General features: G+C 37.0%; 1 protein-coding gene across 1 annotated transcript in view; it reads left to right on the forward strand.

Moving 5' to 3' along the window:
* cacna1ab (calcium channel, voltage-dependent, P/Q type, alpha 1A subunit, b) overlaps positions 1-24,104 on the forward strand; it is a 255,768-nt gene that overhangs the window by 58,098 nt on the left and 173,566 nt on the right. Inside the window, exon 3 of the mRNA XM_038290608.1 lies at positions 6,341-6,637. Within this exon, the coding sequence (XP_038146536.1) occupies positions 6,341-6,637 (297 nt within the window). The remainder of the gene's footprint in view (positions 1-6,340; positions 6,638-24,104) is intronic.

A 24,104-nucleotide genomic window follows, 5' to 3' on the forward strand; every position in this document is an offset into this window, starting at 1 on the left:
GCCAGGAGGTCTGGAGAACATCAAGGAGGGACACAGGTTTGTCTGTTACTGTCTTTTTTTTTTGTGTGTCTTGCTAAAGACCTGTTTAACTTTTTCCCAATTCGTCCCATTTAAGATTCTATGTATTCTTTGGCATTAAATGTAACTAGTGTTGCGCCGATGCCATGTTTTGGCCCGGATACGATACCTGGCTGTGCAGTATCGGCCGATACAGATACCATAATAATGTAAAATAATTGCCTTGTCTTTGTCAAGCTGCTGCCTACCTTTGTGAAGCAGGAAAAAAATCTAATACAAAGTGAATCCAGTAGAACTTTTTATTGCCTACCAGGAGTGGGTGACAGTAGTTAGGGTCTACCACCATTTTAGGGCAGTATCGGGGCCCCGTCCGATACTGGTATCGGTATCGGTGCAACACTAAATGTAACAGAAAAATACAAAGTACTGTAGTGCATAATTCTTTATTTGAAGGAAAACAATTTATGGTTATTAAAATCATTCCGTAACTCTTAAAAATATCTGTTTCACAATGTTCGTCCACGAATGCTTGGTGGTTTGTTAGCGAGCAGAAATCCACTGCTGCGCTGGATCTTGATAAATATTTTTTGTGGACTCGAAGGTTGGCCTGAAGGAAGCTATTGTTGACAGAAAGCAAAAAGAATACATGCTAAGGCATTTCAGACCAATGCAGGAAACATAGAAAAGGGGGGTGTTCTGTTTGATTACAACCAAACATAAATATCTGAGTAAATTAAAATGCTTGATTGTTGTAAACTAACACAATACATCCACATGAACAGTGTGAAAGCTAGTGGTAGAATTGTGCTCTGAGAATATTTTTCCTTAGCAAGGAACAGGAAACTGGTCTGTCTTGATGTAAAAATGGATAGATCAGCATGAAAGGCAGTCCTGGAAAAAAAACTTTTTAGTGGCTGTAAAAGTCTCTGGACTGAGGGCAACAGGACAGCAACCCTTTACATCAAAGCAGAGATGCAACCAAATGGTTTAGGTCAATGCTTAGACTTGGTCAGAGGCCAGACTTAAAGGCAGATGAGAATCTGTGGCAAGTCCTTCAAAGTTGACGGAGCCGTTGATATTATGCAAAGAGAAATGGAAAACTGTTTGTCAATGTTAAGTGCCAAGAAATTACCCAGAAGCAAATGTTGAAGGTCTTTCTACCAAGCATGGACTCAATTTTTTTACTCCGAATTTGCTGATTATTTGTAGACACAGTTTGCATATTTTGGACCATTTATCCATTTCCCTCAACAACAGAATGATGTACATTCCTGTGTTTCACATATATTTTGATGTTAGTGTATTAAGCTAACAATTTTATCCAGATTGCTGTTTTCTCAATTACAGTTAGAGGTTGAACAGATGCAGAGGGAAACTGAAATTGCAGATATGTGTTGAATGTGTTTTAGACATTTAACAAATTCATATCCCTGCTCTCGTATCACTTATTTCCAGTGCAACAAAGACTGAGCCTTTAAGAAGAAACTATAATCATTCTTAAATTTTAATACTATTTAGTGAGTATCATGGCTTATAAAGAGAAAATGCCAAGACACTAATATTTAAATGAACTGAGTTTAACCACTTGATATCTGACAGAAATCCAACAAAATTAGATTTTAATTATTTCCTAGTGAAGTCTAACTAGCTAGTAGAAGATTATTAACCCATAATCTTGCTGCATATCTTTAGTTCTTCTTGTCCCCTCTCATTTTAACGTCTCCCTCAGCTCTGTAGCTTTTGCCTGCTGAGTGAGATCAGAGAACAGACAGGGTGCGGGGGGATGACAAGAGGAGGAGGTGGAGGAAAGGGGCATTATTTCAAGGGGGAGGTGCCAGGGCTTCCTATGGGGTTGCCTGTGTGAACGCTCCCTGAATGACAATGCCGCACATCAGGGCCTCAGCAAGACTCCCTCAGCAGCGCATGCACACCCACCCACACACTCCCATTGAGAGAGGCTGGGAAAGCTGCGTGGCAATGCAACAGCAGTAACAGTAGCAGGGGCACCCTAGAGTGTAGGATAACGAGTAGAAAAGGAAGGAAACTGCTGACAGACACCACCTCTCGCTCTGTCTATCCCTTGTCATCAATAAGCTTGTCATTTGTCATCCAGCTGTGTCGTGTTTTCAATGATCATACAAATCTTGTTCTCCGGCAACATCCCCATCTTACCATTTCCCCACCACTATCATTCACTTTCACTGCTGAAAGCAGGATCTAGATTTCATCATAGCCTGGTAGTAGCTATGAGTCTGTGAATAAGGTGATGTGTAAAACTGAGTGATAAATTGTATATTCTGTTTAACTTCAAGTTCTGAGATTTTTAAAAGGCTACAGCCTGTGGAGGTGATCAAGATTAATGCATGATTTTTAATCCACAACTTTTTACAACTGTCGTTTGTATGCTTATTGGTGGATAATGAATAATCTTTTTATTCTTTACCTAATTTTATCATCAGTTTACTTCATGTGTTTAGATTTAACAGCAGCACAATAGCTTAGCATTTTTATTTTGGTCCTTTTAATTGCCTGCTGTAGTTATAATATATACTGTACTTAGAATATAAATGTCACATACAGCAAAAGCAACTGATTTTCCTCTCATGTGTTATATGAAATTCGATTTACCATAATAGACAAACTAACTAAATTACACTACCACTTTAGTTAGTGTGCTTTTTGTTTTTGTTGTAGAAAATGATTGAGAGAAAACATTGAGATTTATTCAAAAAGATAACCTGCCCTGTCATAAATTGGGTATTCCTCTTTAGCAGAGTTTTGTCAAACTGGTTCGGATGTTGGTTTCTAGATATCCACCATATGTACCACTTTCATAATCCATCCACCACCCTTTGGAATACAAACAGAGCTTCAAACTCTGGGTAAGAAACAGCCAAAAGTTGCTGGGACAGGAGACACATGGCTAGTACAGCTTGAACGCAGTGCTCTGAAAAGTAACAGATGGTGGGAGGTACAGTTCTAACCCACCTGGGCACAATACAGGTAACTGTTTCCAAAAGAAAAGCAGGTGACATACGGTGCTTTATGCTCATTTTATTTGTTCAGCACTTTGGACATCACCAAAAAAAAAGGAAACCCTTTTAGAAAGTATTTCAGCACCAAGGGCAGTTCCAACCAGGTTGGGTAGTTTTACAAGCCTTTAGTGATCTGCATTTTTACTTTACGGATGTCATACAAATTTAACAGGCTTCCTAATAAACGATGACAGGGAGAAGCTTCTTGTGCCTGTTCATCACTGTTTATTCTTATTTAGCCTAGTCTAACAGCTTGTGGGATCGCTTCAAAGCAGCTTTAAATTTGAGCCAAACCTTCAAAAATAGCTTGGAGGAAGGAGAAATAATACTTTTCTTTTGAACTTTCCTAAAAAAAGCAAAAACAAAAAACAAAAAAAAGCCCAAAAAACAGGACAACACTCCAAACTCTGTCTTCTTTCCTCTTGGCAATGTGCATTAAAAAGTTAGCTTTACTAACTTAGCTGGCAGGATTTTTCCTGTATGTACTTAACTGTGAAAAAAAATAAAAATCAAGTTGGCTAAAAACAATCCTTAATCCATCTTTAACACTGAGACATTTTTAAGAGACAGCATTTGAATATACATTTGTTAGATTTGGCAATGGAAATTGGATTACATTAAAGCGTAGCTGTAAATTAAGCAGATGGGATGAAGGACTGCTATCCATGATTTTTTTTTTAAAGAATAGAGCGTCTGTTCGTCACAAAAGCCACTGAAAGCATCAGAGGTTTGTTGAAAATCATTAATGAAAGAAATGTGTGGTGAAATTTTGAAGAAGGCTTGGGGAATAAAACAATTTTCCAAAGAGCATCTCATAGAGCTTCAATCCAGTATCCCAAGTTAGAAAGAGTGTGGAACAACTACAAACCTACAAAGACCCTATGATTAATTTGAAGCAAAGCAAGGTGAGCATCAATCAGAAGATCAGCAGAGAGGACCAAGAAACTCTGGAGCTGCATAGATCCATAGCTCTTTTGACAGTCCAGCTGATGTGTTATCTTTTAGGGGAGGTTCAACTTCCAATAGAAGTCTTAAATCTAATTAAAAAGTTGGGGCAAGACATAAACGTTTATGTTCACAGAAGCTCATCATCAAACTTGACCGATCTTATGCTAGTTTGCAAATAAGAACAGGCAAAAATGTTAGTCTCTAGATGTACAAAGCTGGGTGAGATATGACCCTAAACTAGTTGTAGAAATGCACACGATTGACCAGCTACAATCAGCTCAGCTCTTATGAGAGGATCATGCCTAACGACTGTGGACTTTAGGCCTTTACACAAGAAATCAAGTTGAGATGAATATCAATTGTTATTGTTGGTTTTTGCACCCTACATCCACTACACTTAGGGTACCTACTTAAAAAAAAATCTGCAAAAATAGAAATAAATATTATCGTTGGTCTGCTATGACCAAGAGAGAGGAAACTAAAGAAACCAACCTGCTAGGAATTAATCAAAACCAGATATTTATCACATTTTATGTAACTTTTGGCATTCCAAACACTTATTTTTGTGTTGTTTATATGATTTATGTATTTATTCTTTTTTTTTGTTGTTGTTAAAGGGACAGATAACATACCTTTCCACACAGGTGTAGCCAGCGTAATAATGTGTTTGGGTTGGGGAGGTGCCGTGCGTCGTGCGCTGCATGGCTTAGCCACGGATATTCGCGTGGCGCTCGGTTCCCTTCAGACTGATCAGATGCTCAGAGCACGGCTCAACCCCTGTTGAACGCGTTAATAAAAACGCAGGAGCAACTCCACTTTTTCGGGTCCCTTTACTAACAACCCCCCTGGATCGACAGCGTTGTTCTACCTTCCCCTTGAGGGGTTAAAGGAGGGCGGGGGGGATCCTAAAGAGATAGAAGATAGGGAGAGCGCGCAAAAGGAGAACGCTAAAGAGACGTCGGACCTGGCTGGTCGCCTCTTTCAGGTTTCAGGATCATCGAGGAGGGTGTGGGGGGGTGATGCTGCTGGGTGGAGATGGTGCACGTTTTCTGCCCGTTGGTGGAGGAGAAGATGAGAGCTGCTGTTCCAGCAAAACCGCACCGCAACCGTCCTGTTTTTCGACCAAAAATTGATGATGGTGCTGAAGCTGCTGCCTCCATCATCCGGATCCTGTTTATCTGGGATTCTTGTTCCCCCAACACTGGATTATAGATGATTATTGTGGACATTTTCTTTTAATTTTTTTTCTTTGATCTCATCCACTCCTTTTTTTATCATTATTTTTTCTTTTACGCACGAGAGCGAGGAAGACATAAACTGGTACACTGGGAAAGCGGGCGTATTCACCTCCAAGTACGCGCAATCACGCCCAAAAACCAGCGACCGACGCCTTGTAGAAGAGGAGTGGGGTTAAAAGAGGAGGAGAGGAGAGGAGGGGGGGGGATGCCGCACCGTCCATTACCAAATATCAACAAATGTCACCAGGCACGGATTTTGGGGAAGCCCCCCTCGGTTGACGTTTTGCGTGTAAACAGAAAGCTGAAGCGACAGTTAAAGGAAGCAGCGGCGAGCGCATCAAACCCTGCGGATATATAGAACAAGAAGAAATTAATTATTAAAGATTTTACTCTTATCTATTTCTATTTTTATCCGGCTTTGGAGAAAAAAAAGAAAAGAGGAGAGGAGGTGGTGGTGGGGGAAGACAACTGCAGATCCTGACAAGATGCAGGAAAAAGACGCAGTCTCCAGCTGGCCTGCTCTGTGGAGATGGATGCAATATTTATCTCAATGCACAGCTATGCATTCCGATCGCATTTGAGCTGATCGATTGATTTGCCAGTTTTAATAGAAGCAGCTGACTGTCTTTTAGCTGTCTTTTTTTTTTATCATAATGGTTAAATAAGAACAGCACAAGAGAGTGAAGCCTGTGTGATGCCTTCACTAAATATTCGATTTTTCTCAATTTTCCAACAGAAAACTGTCTGTTCACAAATAATATAAACACATTGTTGCGATTTGACTTCTTAATCCTTAAATACAAGATTCTCGATTATCTTATCTTCTTTTCTCCCATCCCTCCCCTCTGACATCCCCCCTCCCACCTCACAAATGGAGGTATCTTCTTGGTGCTGAAGACTTGGGAAGGAAAAAAAAGGATCTAGATAGAGGTGGAAGGACACGCTCAGAGAGAGAGACAGAGAAGTAGAGACAGATCCAAACCCAAACTCTATTCTGCATGTGTCTTCGGAACCGAGGCTGATGGGGTGGTGGCATGTGGAGGTGTCACTCTGAGGTTTCCCCCTGGCTCCTTCCTAACCTCTGGCGTTTGGTGTCTGCAGAATGGCGCGCTTTGGAGACGAGCTACCCAACAGGTACGGAGGAGGAGGAGGTGGTGGTGGCGGTGGTGGCGGGGGTGCCGGCGGACAAGGGGGGCCCGGCCGCGGCGGCAGCAGGCAAGGTGGGCCCCCCGGAGCGCAGCGGATGTACAAGCAGTCGATGGCCCAGAGAGCCCGGACCATGGCCCTGTACAACCCCATACCCGTCCGGCAGAGCTGCCTAACGGTCAACCGCTCCCTCTTCCTCTTCAGTGAAGACAACGTGGTGAGGAAGTACGCCAAAAAGATCACCGAATGGCCATATCCTTTCAATGCTCTGATCTGACAGCATACCAAGGTACTGGTGATGTGGTGTGGCATGCTGCTTGGCTAAGGTGTGGCCTTCATGTAGAGGGTGAAAGTATATATATATATATATATATATATATATATATATATATATATATATATATATATATATATATATATATATATATATATTGCACTTGAGTGAAAGCTCAAACTAGGTTTAATGTAAAGCATGTGTTTATTTGTGTGTATCATACATCCTGTCACTATCTCCTGAGTTTCTTTTAAATGAAACATAATGTTGAAGATTATTGCAGTCATGTTGGCGGTCCTCTTTATTCTGATTCATCTGTTGTGAAGCATTTACCCAGTTAGTGAGGTGTGTGTGTGTGTGTGTTAGTTGCTGTCAGAGCTGAGTGCTGATGTCAGCATTATGAGGGCTTAAGCACCATGCAACCAGAAGGTAAGGGAAATGGCTATTTCCCATTCTTACCCGCTCTCTAATTACTGCCCCCCATATCAGTTTTTTTTTTGTGGTTATCCAACAGGACAGCAGTGGAAAAACAAAACTAAAAAAATATCCTCAGGACTAATTACCGTATAAGAACAGGATGGCCTATTGTTTGAGCTTGTTCTTGTCTGGAATTGTTTTATAAGACTTCTAAACATTGGCGGACATTTTTTTGTCATATTTATGTTGTTTATTTTTTTTTTGGCTGGAAATGTGAGGAACTAAAATGTTTTTGCATTTAACATAAAATCTACAGATATACCAAGAACTTGGCTCATGGGAAGTGTCGGTCAAATATAAGCATGATTAGTCCCAACTGATAACCTTGTAAAAACACTAAAATGAAATCTTGCTAAGATAACCAGCTGGGTAGCCCCAACAGTAGCCTTTTACAGTCGTCTCACAAAATATTTTAATAAACCAGAAGAAAGTTTTTTGAGTTTGATTAAAATGAAGAAAATATCAATAGTTAAAGTGAAATAAGAAAAGCAAGATTAAAGCTTCATTCGGGATTTATGAGAAAACAGATGCCTGCGGCCCCATCCACACAAGGACGAGATTAGGTGTAACCATTTGTCATTTAAGCTATGCATCCAAATAGATGAAAGCCGTTTTGGGAAAATGTATAATAACAGTTTTTAAACCAGGTCCCAGACTGGAAAAACAGGTTACGCCAGTCGGGTTCGAGGTTCAATGCGTATGGAGGAGACACATCTTTTGTAAAGGTTGATTTTGTATCTCAAACTAACTCCATAGCTCCCATGTGACTCTTTACCATCATGGTCCTGTGTTTACTTTGCATAAGATGTCTTTGCAAGGCTATTTTTATTTATAAGTGATTTGAATGTGATTCTGTGGCAGTCTCACAGCGGCACCAAAGGGCCTGGCGTATATACAGCTTCTTCACTGGTGATACATACACGTGTGTGGATGCACATTTTTTCTGAGCCATATATGAAAATCTGCTTTGTTAATCTTCATGTGGACCAGGCCTAAAATTTTAAACAAGCACACTTTACTGCTGCCTCCCCTTTGCGCAGCTAATTATTATTTTGTTCATCCATTAATTTGTTGATTATAATTTCTATTAAGAAATTAAAAAAAAATAAAAAGCTCCTTAAATCATATTTTATAAAGAATTTAAACCAGGTGAAGATATGCCACTAAAGGCGTTCTGAGATTATTCATTAACAAAAAAGTTTTTTTTTAATCCTAAATGCAAGATGTTTATATATTTTATATAGTTTGGTCATATTAATGCTCTGAGTGGGTCGCTCTTTCAGTTAACAGCATTTGTTAAAATCTGTATACTGCATTTAATGATTAATTCATTAGTTGACAATTTGAAATTAAAGGGTTTTCAATGGGCAATTACTGATTATTTTCATATAACTCTTACCAATCCCTGATATATGCTACCTATTTTTGGACTCATCCTTGAGGCTAATTGCTTCTCTTTCTCCATTTCTATGGTAGAATTACACATTTGTAGCACATGTTACACAAGACAATAAAAAAAAATCATTAACAAATGAAACAAATATTAAGAGTGGATCACAAATGGAAGCAGTAGCAATGTTCCTTATATGATCAAGGCATGCCTTCTGAATGGACAGAGTTAATCAGCTAATTAATGCACTTGATGCTAATAAAAATGCTAATATGGGCCGAAATTACTAGCCAGCTAATGTATCCGTCTGTGTCTAGTAAAAAAAAAGCAACTCTATTAGATATAACAAGTAGGACAGCCATCATTTGGATGCTGCAGTACCAGGTTTCAGTCAGGAACAAGAAGTTTATTTCTTTTTTATCCGGAGAATATTGTCAGCAGTAGGTATTTTGGCACGATCAAAAGGTACTTACTGACTTGTCAGCTTAGCTAAAGCATTATGACCAAAGTCATTATTATCTGCTCTTAAATGACAAGATAAAAAGGTCGTAACTATCTTTTTACCATCATGACATCGTAGTTTATTCTTCACTCATAGATTGAAATATTCTGGATGAATCAGTCCTGAAAAGAGAATGAAGAAGAGGTGCCTGTCCGATAACAAGAGCCAGATTAATTATATCCACTGTTTGATAGCAATCCACGTTAGCTATTCTGATTGTGGTCAGGGCACAAATCAACATAACAAGAGTGGCAGTGGACTAGAAACAGAATGAAGAAAGTAGAACTGAGTTGCCAAAAAAAACAACCTGCAAATACAGACAGTTGTTTCATTAAGTAACTTATCAGATACATGGATATCTTAGATATAATTAGATATATAAGTGTACAGCGCTTTGGTCAAGACCCCTGACTTGAAAAGTGCTATATAAGTACAGGCCATTTACCATGTAAAGTAGCATAAACGGCATTCCGCATGGTAAATTCCTCAGCAAGAGAGAACATAAAGTGGAAAACTTGTGTTTGAGTCATGCATTTTTTCCCCCAACGTTCTCATTCATTGTTATGCTGCATTTATTCACTACATAATGTCACAGATTAAGAGAAAAGAAAGAATCACTATTACTGTACCTTAGGCTACTCTGAATCATATCTTCGGCGTGAAGCAAAAGTCACTTTTTAAATATTTTTTAGTAAAAAAAAAACATGTAAGAATGTTTAGAACATTTACTTTATGATGTGAAAATGAACTGAGCATATCCAAGCATGCCACCATCTGTAGAGAGCCGGGCTTTGTTGGCTGGCAGATGCTGTGGCTTCTTTCACTAGAGGCCCAAAGGACTTCATTATACCTCCCTCCCTTTCCTTCGCCAGCACTTCCACATTCCCTCTCTACACTCCTTTCATGTCCGCTTCTCCACTGCTTTTCTCCCCCCTGCAATCATTTTTTTTTCTAAATACTGTCCTCCATCTTTTTATTTTTATTTTGCTTTTCTAGGAAAAATACATTTCTTCTGTAACTGTCAAGCTTTATTTTTGAATATCATAAAAATTTGGCCCATAAAAATGTATAGAAATACTAAACATTAAATTGTGATACTGTGAATTGTTTGAAAAGTGACACATAGTTCACGTTATACAGAATTTACACACCTTAATGAACCACTGTAGATACCAGTATTTTGACTGAGTGGCTCTGATCCCCACTCCAACTGTCGTATTTGCAGTGTGTGACTTATGAGAGCGTTTGCTTAAGTTTGGATTGCTAGCAAAATTCACATATTGACTCAACTAATCTCAGACTCACTTAATGCATATATTACAATGTTAAACTTGAAAGTTTGCACAATAAAAAAAAACTGTTGGATATATATCGCAAAATACATCCAACTTTCCGTGGACAGTGTTATATATTTTAAGCATTAAAACAATACACCTTTTTGGTCCATTCAGTGCAGCAAGTATCTTTCCCCACCCATGATTACTATTCGTACCCCTGGTAAAAATGTGTAGAAAAGCATTTAAATAAATTATTCTTATGGACACTTAGATGTAAACGTGGGCACAAAATTGAGTAGCATGCTACCACATTTCAGTCAGGGATTTGGCTTCTATACCTCTGTGTGGGGTGCAGTAGTGGCACTCCAGTAAATTTGCTAACCATGGGATAGCACTGCAAATAAAACAAGCTATCTGTACCCAACAACTGGCAGGAAAGGAAGAGTTTATAGAATAAGTTAATTTGTAAAAAAAAACTGGCTTTGTGCATTCAACTTTTTATTTATTTATTTTTTTCAATCTAAAAATAACCCTTTGTTAATAATTATGGACTATGTTTTTTAGTTTATTATTTTATTGCCCAGGCCGATTTTTAGCCTACTTTTAGGGATGTCCGGGTTCAACATTAATATCTTATATATGTGCCATGTTTAGGTAGTATCACTTGATTAAGCCTTTTCTAACATTCATAAAATGAACAATAAAAGCATGTATGATTCATGCTAGTATTGTATCAGGTCAATATTGGTATCGTATCAGAAATTGAAAAGTTTTATCGTGCCATCTAGGTTTAACTACAAGACAGGAGTCAATAACATTTGTTTTCTCAATGGTCTCATTAGGGGCAATAGTAAAGTGTATGGAGAAGAGAATGAAAAGTAAAAGCAAAAACCTAGATCTGTTACACCTGTATATTAAAGGTGGTTTTTGTTTCGTGGTTTCTGAGAGATGGTTGTTCCTGGAAGTTTTCTCATCCCTGGTTCTGTGGTTTTCAGTAGGATGAATTATTTAATTTGTGAAAATGGTTGATCTTCCCACATCGTGGCAACCTATGAGAGACTAACTACTGTTACTGATAACTGTGTGTTCAATGACTTCTTCTTTTTGATGAAAATATTATCATATCCCAGTATATCACAAAATCAGCTTGTCTGTTTGCATACATCTTACAGGGATTCTTAGTTGAACCTCAGGGGAAGGTCATAGATGCCAATATTTCCCAAAGGTTTTGCAATGCCCTGCAGAGCAGACAGTAGGACAGACTGGTAACGAATATGCCCTCAGTTTAACAAGTGTCCTACCTTCCTCCCAAACCTGGGTTCCTTTCTTCTAGTCATTTCATAACTAATGAGGTTCAACAAATAAAGGCTTGGTAGCAAAAGCCATAAATTACTACTTAAAGCTATCTCTTTAACTTTAAACAACTCGCAGAGCTAGACCTTTAACTTCTAGATTTAGCACTCCAGAATGCAACTGTAAAGAAGCATACTCCCTCGACCAGTTGAATAAAAAGTAATGGGGTTTCTTGTAAAGACAAGGAAACCTTCAGCCCTCTAGATTAAATCCTACATTAGAGAACAAAAATATGATTGATCAGGTAGGTGTCATAGCTGTTTTGTTGGCTAAATACAACTTTTAACTTCGTTAGTTCTCATATTTAATGAGAGCTTCGACTAATGTAAAGCTGCGCTCTAGGTCACACGAATCATTTCGTGACGAATCCAACCTTCTTAAGTTATATAGACGAGTTTTTGAGTAGGGCAGCCCACACAGCATTGATACACACCAAACGCTGTATATTGACCTAAAAAATGTATTAACATTTGTCAAATTAAGCTGATATGTGGAACAAAAGTATTAACAGGGGTTCCATCAAAATGTTCTCACCATATATATATATATATATATATATATATATATATATATATATATATATATATATATATATATATATATATATATATATATATGTGCCTTACATTATTTAATGACAAAAAAAGTCCAAGTACTTCATTAATATTTATTTCCTTTTGTTATTTAAGTGTACTTTGATATGCTAAGCAAGACGCAGAGTAGGAAATTTTACTTTCTTCTTTCAGTAAGGCATGGATTAAAGTTGAAGGTAATAGTATAAAATTAAAGTTATAAGTGTAAATTGTTACTTTTTTTAGAAGCATGATTTAGAATAAAACATTTCAATGTATTTTGTTTGCCAATGACTGCAGATAAGGTTACAGTATCATCAAATGAATGTTCTGCTTGGTTTTTTTCCCCATTCTGTGTCACTCTCTGACCATCTGTTCTGAGCGGTCATTGTCTGTGTGAGTTTCACGCTTGCTCAGCTGGGTTCTGGCCACACCGCTTGGTATCTCGTGAGGAAGAAGACGTGTGGAGAGAGGTAGATATTAAGTAAAACAGAAAGAGAAAACCAAAAAAAAGATGGAGTTAATCGAACCCAACGGCCTCAAAAATAAATACGTCTGAATAAAAGTTTAACACATTTGGAAACTTAGAACAATAATAGAACAAAAATAACTGAGCTCATACTGAAGTAAAAAGAAAATCATTAACCTTGTCTTTCAGACTATTTTATTTCCCTAAAATGTGTATTAAACACCTTGTAAGACCTAAATAGAAAATGATTTAAGTGTATTTAGATTGGAATATTTATTTCAGACTATATTTATCTAAATGTACAGATACAAAAAACCTTTAAACTAGACAGTGGGTTTTTGTGTGATTAATGTGTGAAAACCAAAGTCTAGGGGAAGTTCAAGGCTGCATCTCCAACGAAGAATTCAACTTTTGTCTGGTGTCTTATGTTGTCCTCCAGGCAGCCGCCATGCCAGAGATTCTATATATATTTACCGTTTTTCCTTTTTAACCTGCAAATAATTAACCAAATGTCACTCGTACAGTTTTTTATAATCTTAGTATTAGTTTTATTTATATATGCTCCAAAATATAAGTGTTGTTTTTCTATAGAGTATCTGTAAATTTCAACTAGTGTCTTTAGAAAATAAGTTACGAAAGCAGAAAAAGAGTGATTTTTGATAACCTTATGTGTGCTACATCTGTCAGTAGTGTAACTAAGTCACTAATGAAACAATTAATATGATGTTAAAGTGCTCTTCGATTGGTACATCTTTGTTTTTATGTGTTTCTTCTCTTTTATAAATAAACTCCCGATCAGATTTTGCTCATAACTAAGCTTGATTTTGCTGGATGTCTCTTTCAGTAGAAAATTTGTAATTTTTTTCCCCCAGTCAGCACATTCTTGCAATGGTTGAGGGATTGCTGCAAAGCTAATGACCCAAAATAATCTCCTGGCCTTCCTCAAAAATAGATCTTTTAAACCGGTGGCTGTGAATTTGTTCAATTCAGTCATGTTCAGCTAATTTAAATGTTATAGAACTTATTTTTAGTAACTCCCTTAAGCAAAGTCAAACACGTGTCATAGATTGTTGAACAGAGGTCAATATTTTCAAGCCGCTGTTAATTCTGATTACTTTCCACTTACATCTGGTAGAAAAATGGAATTTGAAATTATTCTTTCATTAAACCAATAAACATCTTCAATACAAAACATGGAACAAATGAAAGTGTATAGAATACTTGCTCTAAGTACTTTTATGAATGAGTCTGATTAGAATGCATATTCAAATGAAATTGACGGAGGGTAACTACAACAAACAGCACCTTAGACTACTTATTGCCTTTTTTTTTATTGATTTGAACTCAATTTAAAACTTCCTTCTGGAATTCAAAAGACTAAATGTTGCTAGTTTTTATTTATTTGTGCTCATAAAGGATTTGTGTTTGGTTTCAGGCTGAGTCTTAATTCTGCAGTTTAATAAACTGTTGTGAATTTGGCACTTCTTTCAAACCCGCAGTCAAAAAGAAATCCTGGCATGTTGCAGGAACTGGTTTTAAAATTAGCTAGATAAGTTTAGCAGGCATTTGGACATCCAAGACTGTTAATTTTTTTTTTTGGAAGATTTCTGACTAATAATGCTTTAAAGAGTCTTGCTTATTAAAATCGGCCAATTTCCCTTAATTGGCTCTGACCAGTTTTTGGAATGTCATAAAAAGTACTGTTCATAAGCTGCTTTTAATTTTAAAATACCCACACTGATACATTATGTCAGTTTAATAACAATAAGATAAAGTACATTTACTTTGGTTTACATTTAACAACATTTTCTTATTTTAACTTGCAACATTTATTTTAAAGGAGCAAATATAAGATTTTAATTATCATCGCAATATTAGTGTTTGGTCATTCAAAGCCCCAATAAAACACAAAGCCCCTATAAAACACAGGCTATCATATTTTAGGTGCTTTACATTTTAAATCTGCATGCCAATAATATATTTCACCATCTGAACAGACTTCAGCTTTTCCTTATTCCCATACTGTTAATCTTATAGATCTCCATAAACTTCAAGGAGATTAGATTGGGAAATTGTGATCTAGCAAAAAAAAAAAGAAAGCGGTTAAGTGAGGAAAGATGTGGATGAACCCTGCACACCTTTCTGATAAAGATTTCCCGAAATATTAGTTCCAAAAAATTTGTGAATCCTTCCAATTATTTAGAAGCCTAAAAGTTACAATTGTAGTAAATAAAATCAAATTTTGTGATGTGCCTCTTCTATTAGTTGAGTTTGACTAATGATTATATAAGCTTAAATAAACACACGGTTGATGCCTCAGAACACACAACCTTACAGTTTGTTTAGCTTGAAAAAATACAACTGATAGAGCTCTGATTGCTGCATGTGTCTGTAACTAAACGTGCATGTGGTGGGGAGCAGGTGATGCTGTAACACCTGTTCACTAGTATCACTAACCTTAGGGGGCATTGAAGCGCAAATGCATGCTTTTAGACTCATACATAACCGAGTCAGTGGAGCTCAGTTGTTGGCAGAAAAAATGCCCCGTTTGGGATATTCACGCTTCAGTGTGCAATCTCCTCCTCTCTCTGTCTTTCTCTCCATAATGTGTTCTAATATAATAGCACAATCTGAGATTTTGACACCATAAGTAGGATACTCCAACTACAGAAATAGACCTTTAGTTAAAACGCTGATTGGGATGGTGGAGTCAAAGGTTTTTTTTCTTTCAATGTGGCTTAAAAAATTTGACTATTCTTTGATTTTTATTTTTAAGGTTTGAGATGCGTGAAACAATTCTGTTCAATTTAGAGTAATATAATATTAAATCTAGATTATAGACCTAGAAAAAGAGGCCAGCTGCCCCATTGTTAAATAGCGCCGGTTAATTTATTGGATTTTACCATATAACCATTATTTGTTTGAAGGTATGTAATTTACAAATCATAGAGACACACAATTGTGGGTCTTTTTACATTTAATTATTAGGACATGATTTTCTTTTGACACCATCCCTTTAGGTGGTATTAATGTGCAAGCATTAGATGTACGATCATACATAAGGAAAAAGAAAGTTGCCCCTAGCATGGTGATCCAGCTCTCTCTGTTAGCACTCTTCTGTGAAACGGTAAAGTCCTCTAACATTAGATCCTGGACATTAGCATTTTGAGGCATTGGGGCAAAAAAAGGAAACCCTGAGCTAAATGTGTATATGCCTGTGGTTAGTGTAGAGGAAAATCAAAACAAAATAGGAAAATTGCAATTTAGATTTTTCACAAACAGCTCTAGTGCCAGGCCATATTTGTTTGCACTAACAATCTGTATCACTTATGTGTCACCACTTATTTCAAACTTATTACATCTTAGTCCAATCCAACATTATTTATATAAACACTTTAAAACACTTAACAACCAACAGGACCAAAGTCCTGCACAAAAGCAGAAATACTCGTACTCTTACTCGTCGTCTCCCGCTTTATCTGGAACCGGGTCGCAGGGGCAGCAGACTAAGCAGAGACTCCCAGACTTCCTTCTCCGCAGACACCTCCTCCAGAAATACAGACACCATTAAGTGCACTAATATTAATAAAAACAATATAAAAATACATAGATATGTAAAAATAATATATTAAATAGAAACAAATTTAATCAACCAACACCAAAATCCTTTTGAGCATTAAACTTCTACTTTTAGTGATTTAAAAATAGTCAAAGTGGAAGCCTGCCTGTTGTACAATAGCAAAGCTCAAACCTGTAAAACTCAAAAGTCCCTCACCACTCAAGCTGGCCAGTGTGTGACAATCAGCTGTTCTCTGTAAACTTTGATTTGAAGATGGTACATCGTGTACCTGCAAGTCCACCAGTCATTAATTTCTAATTCGAATGATCCCTGAATGAAACTAGCATTTAGGGATCACCAGGGTCCAGAGACCAGAACTAATATGGGAATTCACACACAACACATTACTTAGTTCCACGAATTTCTAAATGAGTCCATATATATATTTCTTTTAAATGCTTTGCACAGGATTTATAATTATATTCAACACAGCATAATTTCTTACCTTCTAGTTAAGTTTGTCCCACTATGCGGCCTGGTGCACCTCCGAGTCTTCCTCCCTGCTACCCACCTTACTGTGTGTCGGAGTAGCATTCCTGATCTCACTTAAGGAATTTTTATAATTTCATCAAAGCAGGTCCAACAATATTTAGAAAGAGCAGTTCAATGATAGTGGTAGTATGCAGAGCGGCTCCCTTCAGGGTGAAAATGTATCATCTAGCAAAAGACTGTTCACATTCTGCAGTGCAGATAGAGCAACTCAGCTGTACCCGTCCATAGAGTACACCTGAGTCCTCTATCTAGTATTGTGAATAAAGCACCTGTAGCTCCTCAATTTGATGATAATAGGCACTTTTGTGCGGCAGGCTCTCACCATGGGACAGCAAGCTGTGCTCTTAGTTTTTCATTTTTTGTCTCACCTAAACAAAACTACCTAATGTTTAAGGCATCAGTGAGCACAATGCTAACATAAAAGCTGTTTTTAAGCCCACCTCTTGCTCAGTTCAGCTTGCTTCAAACTCCTTGTGCAGGATAAACAGCTTTAAGTTTAATTTATTGTATTATTTAGCAGCTCAGGTAAAGGCTAGATAACTCCTGCAGTGCACACATCATACCTAGGTTGTTCACAAAACCATGGGTCAAGCAGTGCAAGTCCATAATACGTTTGCTTTGTTAAAGCATCATGGCGGGGATCTTCTGATGCTGATTTAAAATATCTATGTAGTGTTGGATAGTTTTTCCAAACTAATTTTGCAAAGTTGCACGTTAAAACTGCATGCACACTCTCTCTGTCTCAGATGGTTCTAGTTAGATGTGTTGTAGAGAAAGTATAGCTTGTCCGTCAGTATTTTTAAATGATTGACTGCCCCTATCTCTTTCACCACATCATTAACTGCAAGCTCAACTGAATGGGCCAAGCAGTGCCACAGAGTAATATGAGGGAAAAATGGCCTGAAGTCTACTGAAGCACAACTTGTCTTTCCGTTACGTTAGTCGAATGAGCATTTCAGACGTTAAACTCCTGAATGCATGGGCTCCGTGCCCAGGCCCTTTGCAGATAATTTATCTTGTTCAACCAGCTCAGTAAATGTTACTTGATTTATCAATATATGGAAGCTGTGTTCTAATGTATATAATTAAAATGCTCCTTTTAAACTAGTGGACTCATTCAGCGAGAGGATATATTTTGTCTTACACTCCACAATTTAAACAAATTACTTTCTAAACAAATAATATGTCTACATTCAGCATTAGAATGCATTACTCTACCCATATCAAGTATGTTTAACTCCCCATTTCACTTTCAAATCCATGTGCTGGCCTGTTCCATTTAGCCTCTTTATATTCTGTGCGAACTATCCGACTTGTAGGGCCATCTGTTCAGACTGAGCACTGATTATAGCCTGTCCTAAAGTCTCTTTTTTTTTACTTTTTCAAGTTTGGTTGAGCTGCTGAGTGAGCATCTTCGGGTATTTTTCTTACTAAGGGCTTGTTGCTGCTTTGTTATGTCAAAAGGGGATGAAGTTATTTAACATGACACCCATTCTTTAGCCAGTTTTTTTTTATTCGTTTATTTGATAGGGACAAGTATGTTTCATGCATCATGTCACACACTACAACATTTTAGCTAAGGCTAATTCTCAATGTCTGTCCCCATACTACATGCAGTTACTACATGCAGTCTGCTGTCTTGCATGTAGAACATACTAATCCAGATTTTTCCTTGGATAATAAGTCTGCTTGGCCTTAATCTGGCTTGCAATCCATATTTTTGTGCATCCCTCACATAACTGTCAGCCCAAAACTAAATTCACTCTGCTCCATTGTGTTGCTTTCCTCTTCCATATGTGAACTTCTGCCCAGACACGTAGAATCTCCATTCCCTCCTTCAGTTCTACAGTTTTCTTTTCCATTGTTGGTACTAAAAAGGCTAGTAAATTATCTCTTTATGACATTTTATCGCTATTTTGACAAATTTGGTTTGATACACCTTGTACGCATGTAATGTGATTACCCATTACAAATGTCTCCTGTCATTTAAAGAATATATAATCACATTATATTTCACCTACATGAAATATATAACTGATTAGAATTTTAGTTTTGCTGTTTTATCATAATTTTGTTTTTTCTAATAAAATGCTTCTAACTTGGATTGTTAGATGCAGAGTTTTTAAGGGTAAAGGCTATAGTACTTTTTCTTGCGATAATTCATTACACTAAGCACAAGTGTGTCAATGTTTAACTCCAGGATTTCAGTTTTTTCTTGACCTTGAAAGCCTACTTGTCCATAGTCCAGTGTTGCAGGACTTTACTGTTAATCTTGCATAAACAAGTTCTTACTCCTACTATAATGCATTAATCTATGTGCTAGCTGCAACTCTACAGTATCTTCCCCTCTGTGCGGTGGCATACCCAGTTTAATTGTATTACTGCCATCTAAAGGTCTAGAAGGAGACATTTAGTGTCTTAGTCTTATTAAATGTATTGTGCTTAAAAATTGAGTGCCTCTGCGATTTGAAAATTGCATTTTTCTAAATTGCAATTATATTGCAAATGCAACTATTTGGACAGCCCCAATAAAGGTAGAAATGCATACCTGAATGGGCAGGTCGTATATGATATTAAAAAACGCAAAACTGTTGAAAGTCTCTTATGAAGTAATTTTTAGATTACAAATTCAAGTCAAATTTTGTTAGTTCAGGGCATTCAAATGTATTCATAATCTTATTGGTGTGTCTGAGTTTTACCAGATCCATGCAAGCAATTTGCAGAATGCAACCTGTCAAAATAAGAGTTCGTCCTGACATCCACATGTTTTACATCTGATTAATTAAGATGACTGTTAACTGATGAATATAAAATTATGTTCAAGTATCAACAAGAACTCTTAAGTGCTAAAATAAATAAAGAATCCCATAATGTTGCTCCACTTGAAATCTTCTGGGTAATCCTTTGATGAATATCAGAGATGCATTTAAACTTTTGACATATAATGAATGTTAAATTTCAAACAGTTTCTGTAGAATTGCTTTTGAATTAGCAGTTTTGAATTGGGTTTCATTTGTTATTTCCTAAAACTTTGAGTGTGTTTGCAATAACTCCCTCTGGAGTTCCAGAACAGTGTAGTTAGGATAAGAGATCAGGTGAGTGTTTGGATGCTGATAAGAATCAGGCAATTTTCAGCTTGATCAGCTCTGAGTGCAGCAGGATGGAAACACACACAAAAAATCCCTGTCATGGATTTCATTGTACTAAACCATCTGCAGCTCATTCAGGCTGCAAGAGATCAGGAATGACAGAAACTTTCAGCAGATAACAGGAAGGCTAAACTTATAACAGCGAAGTACAATAGGTCTCCTCCTTTCATTGAACTTTCAACCCCTCTCTCAAAGAACATATTTCTTTTGAAAATGCTAGCACAATGTGTGCTCATTCAGTATTACTAGCCATGCTAATATGTTGACTGTTAATACAAAATGCCAAGGGCTGTTTAAGACTAAATACAAGGTCTTTGGCACAGCTTTGGAATAGTTTTTCTATATTTAGAAAAAACTGGCCTCAGACAAAATATGTTACTTGGCTGCTACTTCTAATATGGAGTGCATTTGGTTGAAAGGGTAAAAAACAAAACATTATATTCTGCTGTCTTTCTACATTATATCTTCTTAAGAAATGTTGGGTTTGCTGAAATTGGAAGGGGGTGGTGGCTTAGTGGTTAGGGCATAGAGCTTGGAATCCTGAGGTTCTGAGTTCAAACCCCACTCCCACAGACTGCCACTCTGGGTCCCCGAGCAAAGACCCCTAACCCCACACTGCTCCCCAGGAGCCACACAATGGCAGCCCACTGCTCCCCAAGGGGATGGGTTAAATGCAGAGGTAAATTTCTCCTATGTGAGATCAACAAAGTTAAATTATTATTATTATCAGAATATCAAAACTTAATAAAATAGAAGAGAACAGAAATCAGCCACACAACTTCGATTATGGAATCAGATTTTCAACCAAATTTCCTGTGATTGGAATGCAAAAAATTTACAAATTAACTAGAGCTATTTAAGACAAAAAAGTAAGCATTGTCTTACAAATAAATTACACTACACTGTATCTGTTATGTAACAATACTGGCATAGTCATATTGGTCTTTACTCGATATCACATCTTGACAGCCCAGCTGCCTAGTAATGGTTGTTTTGACAGAACTCTACTCCAGATATGTGATCCTTGCAGGCTATTCCCTTAGTGTGTGAGTGTCTGTCTGCATCACACTGTGGTGAAATCTGATTCTCCTGCTCTTCTCTCCTCAACTTTGTATGCTGGCTACTTCAGTTTTTTTGTTTGTTTGTTTTTCATACTGATTCTTAGTGTATGCATGTGTACTGTAAGGCAAACTATCAAAAAGTTATTGACGAAGCAGAAAAATAAGTGTAAAATACTGATTAGAACAGAGGTAAAATAAACATATGGATTGATTAAAAGACAAACAGGAAGTGATAGATTAGAAATGGTGTGGCAAATGAGAGAAAGACGAAGTCAAATATAAGTTTTTAAGGTGATGGATTGTGCCTCTAAAACCAAGTAAAGGTCACTTATACTTAGTTGCAGATATCTGCACAAATACTGTGACTCCCTGTAGAGATGTGCTTGTTCCTGATATAGTTTTTGCATGTAGGACTGCATCCCAGGAGACTGGCGTCTACATAATGCTTCAAGCTACGCATGCTCACAGGAAAGGAAACCAAAAGGCGAGGCTACACAGTTGAAGCAGACTGTGTAATATGTAGACATTCTCAGAGTAGAAACATGCTGCTAAGAACATTGATGTCACATAGGCTTACAGATGGGTCTAGTTAAACAGCCTTGTTAGAGAGGAGTGAAAATAGGATGAGTTGGAAAGGATGATATATTTGCTAACCACAGAAGAAGTTTGGGTCTGCAGGGTACGAAGAATCATTACTCAGAACGCTTTGGGACATTCAGTTGATTTAACCTGGCAATACTTTTATTTACTGGCAGTACCTTTACTTTGAAATTATATATTTTCATTTATATAAGTAGAAAGAAGGTAGGAAGCCTATATTAGGGTTTAAGAGAGTAAGTGGGAAACCCATGCAACCATATCTTAATCTATCACTCCCCTGTTGGCAAATACATAATGTTATTAAATTCGGATTTAATTATTTTCATCACTTAGAGTCATGCAGGCGAATGATTGTTAAATAGCATTCCAGGTATGCACAGTACCCCTAAACAGGAAAATCGACAGAGTATGAAGATTTGCGTTAAAGGAAAAGTTCAGTCAGCAAGGACTAATCAATGTATCGTTATCTATACCTAAAATTAATACATTCACAGTGATTTAATTAATTTGGTGTTAATCAGTAAAAAAATTAAAATAATTTTTGTCACCATCATTGAGTCTGGGAGCGGCCATTTTTGCCCAAATATAGTAACTAACTTCTGACATCTTCCAGCAGTGATGTCACGGTGCGGTAGGCCTAGCGCCATTCTCCCCGCTTTACAAGCAAAATCAATGGGATCTATTAAACACACCTAGATTTCCAGAAAACTCCACCATTGAAATTCGTGAGAGCTATAGTTAAACTGACTATGCCCACGTGCATGGCAGTTTGATGTGTAATACGTTGGGTAAAAGTGAAAGAAAAAAAAAAAGTTATTTCACCTTTCCAATTCATGATCCTCCACGGGTTCGTCGTTGGATTGGCAACTTGAAGAGGGAGGATTTGCCATCAAACTTCTGGCCAGAGAAAAAAACATGTAACATGTAGCCAACATTTCGAAGAAGAATGTTTTCAAGATGACTTGGATAATAGTGCATTGTGACAAACCACAGATACAGCATTGGGACTTGATCAACAGCCGATACCACACCGTGACGTCGCAAACCGTTAGTTGGTAGTAGTGTTCTTTGACAAACATGGATGTCTCCAGTAAAGCACATTCAAATGAAAATTACTCTTAATTTAAAAAAAAATGTATCATTTCAACAGTATGTGATCATTTTAAATTTAAAGTACTTTCAGAAGTTTGAATTCTGAATATGACCGGACTTTTCCGTAAATTAATTCCTAATGCTGACACCAAGAGATATGTTCATTAAGAGGGTCAATTATTCCACTTTTAAATGTTGCAGTTTGCCTTTCAGTAACTCAAAAAAATAAAAAAAAAGTAAAATGAAAAATGAAATAGAGCTGTAGGTGCAAAGGTAACCCTTGCTGCACTGTGGCTATGCATGTTTATCTAAAAAAGGCATTATTATCAATCAGTGATGGAATGTTTACCCGTCTAGGTAATTGAAAATGGGAACCATCCTCCCATAAAACTGCAAAAAAATTAAATTCATCTGTGGATTTATCAATAGAATAATTTTTTTTTAATATTACAATAGTGTTAAAAAGGTAGCCTGATTCTTGCAACACTTTGCTACTCTGCTCCTACCAAAGTTAGATTTAAGTTTATGAATTCCCAATAAAAAAATAATCGATAGCCAGTCAAACCGACCCATAGTCCAAAGGCAAGTGAGAACACAGATTGTTTACTTAATAAACCCGAAGGAGGACAGTACGTTTGAGGAGATTGCTAAAGAATAAGTGATGCCAGCACTACATTCTGTTTCTTAACTAAAAGAGAAGCAAAAAGAAAGTCTCTTGGATTACCAATAACAAGAGTTTCATTTTTTTCAGTTGATTTGACATAAGTTTACAGTCCAAATCCATATTTGCATGCATATTGGTTGATCTTCTGGTGACTAGAGTTGAAAAGCTTTTAGCCAATCAGATTAGGCTAATTTAATAATTGACAGTTACCTGGTGGCACAGTAGCTGTCATCAGGAAAATAACGATGCTCAAATGGCTTTAAGTACCCAGCATTATGTAATGATCTCAATTTAACAGAAAAAAAATGCTCACACACTTCTATTAAGTCACTAACTAGCTGTTAAAGGCAAGTCTTGCCATTGCGCTGGTGTTTCACATGATCCAGTGGCTGTGATTTCATTGGCAAAAACTTTTCAATTTTTGCACAACTCATACATAATTATGCAGGATTAAAATTCAGTCAGTATTTGAATGTTAAGAAAAAGTGGATCTACTGAGTCTTTATTTCTTCCTTACTAGCAATAACATTGACTCTGCTTAAAAAGATCTGAAATATACCTTTATCTCAAATTACTTTTAGTAACTTCTATACATAAATAACTTAATTCCAGATTTTTCATCTGTATCAGAGATTTCTGTTTTACCATTTATAAGCAGTCCCTATTTTTCTCATGTGTGTATCGCTTATTTTGAAAGGTTTTTCAGTTCATCTAACTGCTGTAAAAAT

This window comes from Cyprinodon tularosa, unplaced genomic scaffold, assembly GCF_016077235.1.
Source record: "Cyprinodon tularosa strain WSP-4 unplaced genomic scaffold, ASM1607723v1 ctg285, whole genome shotgun sequence".
NCBI lineage: Eukaryota > Metazoa > Chordata > Actinopteri > Cyprinodontiformes > Cyprinodontidae > Cyprinodon > Cyprinodon tularosa.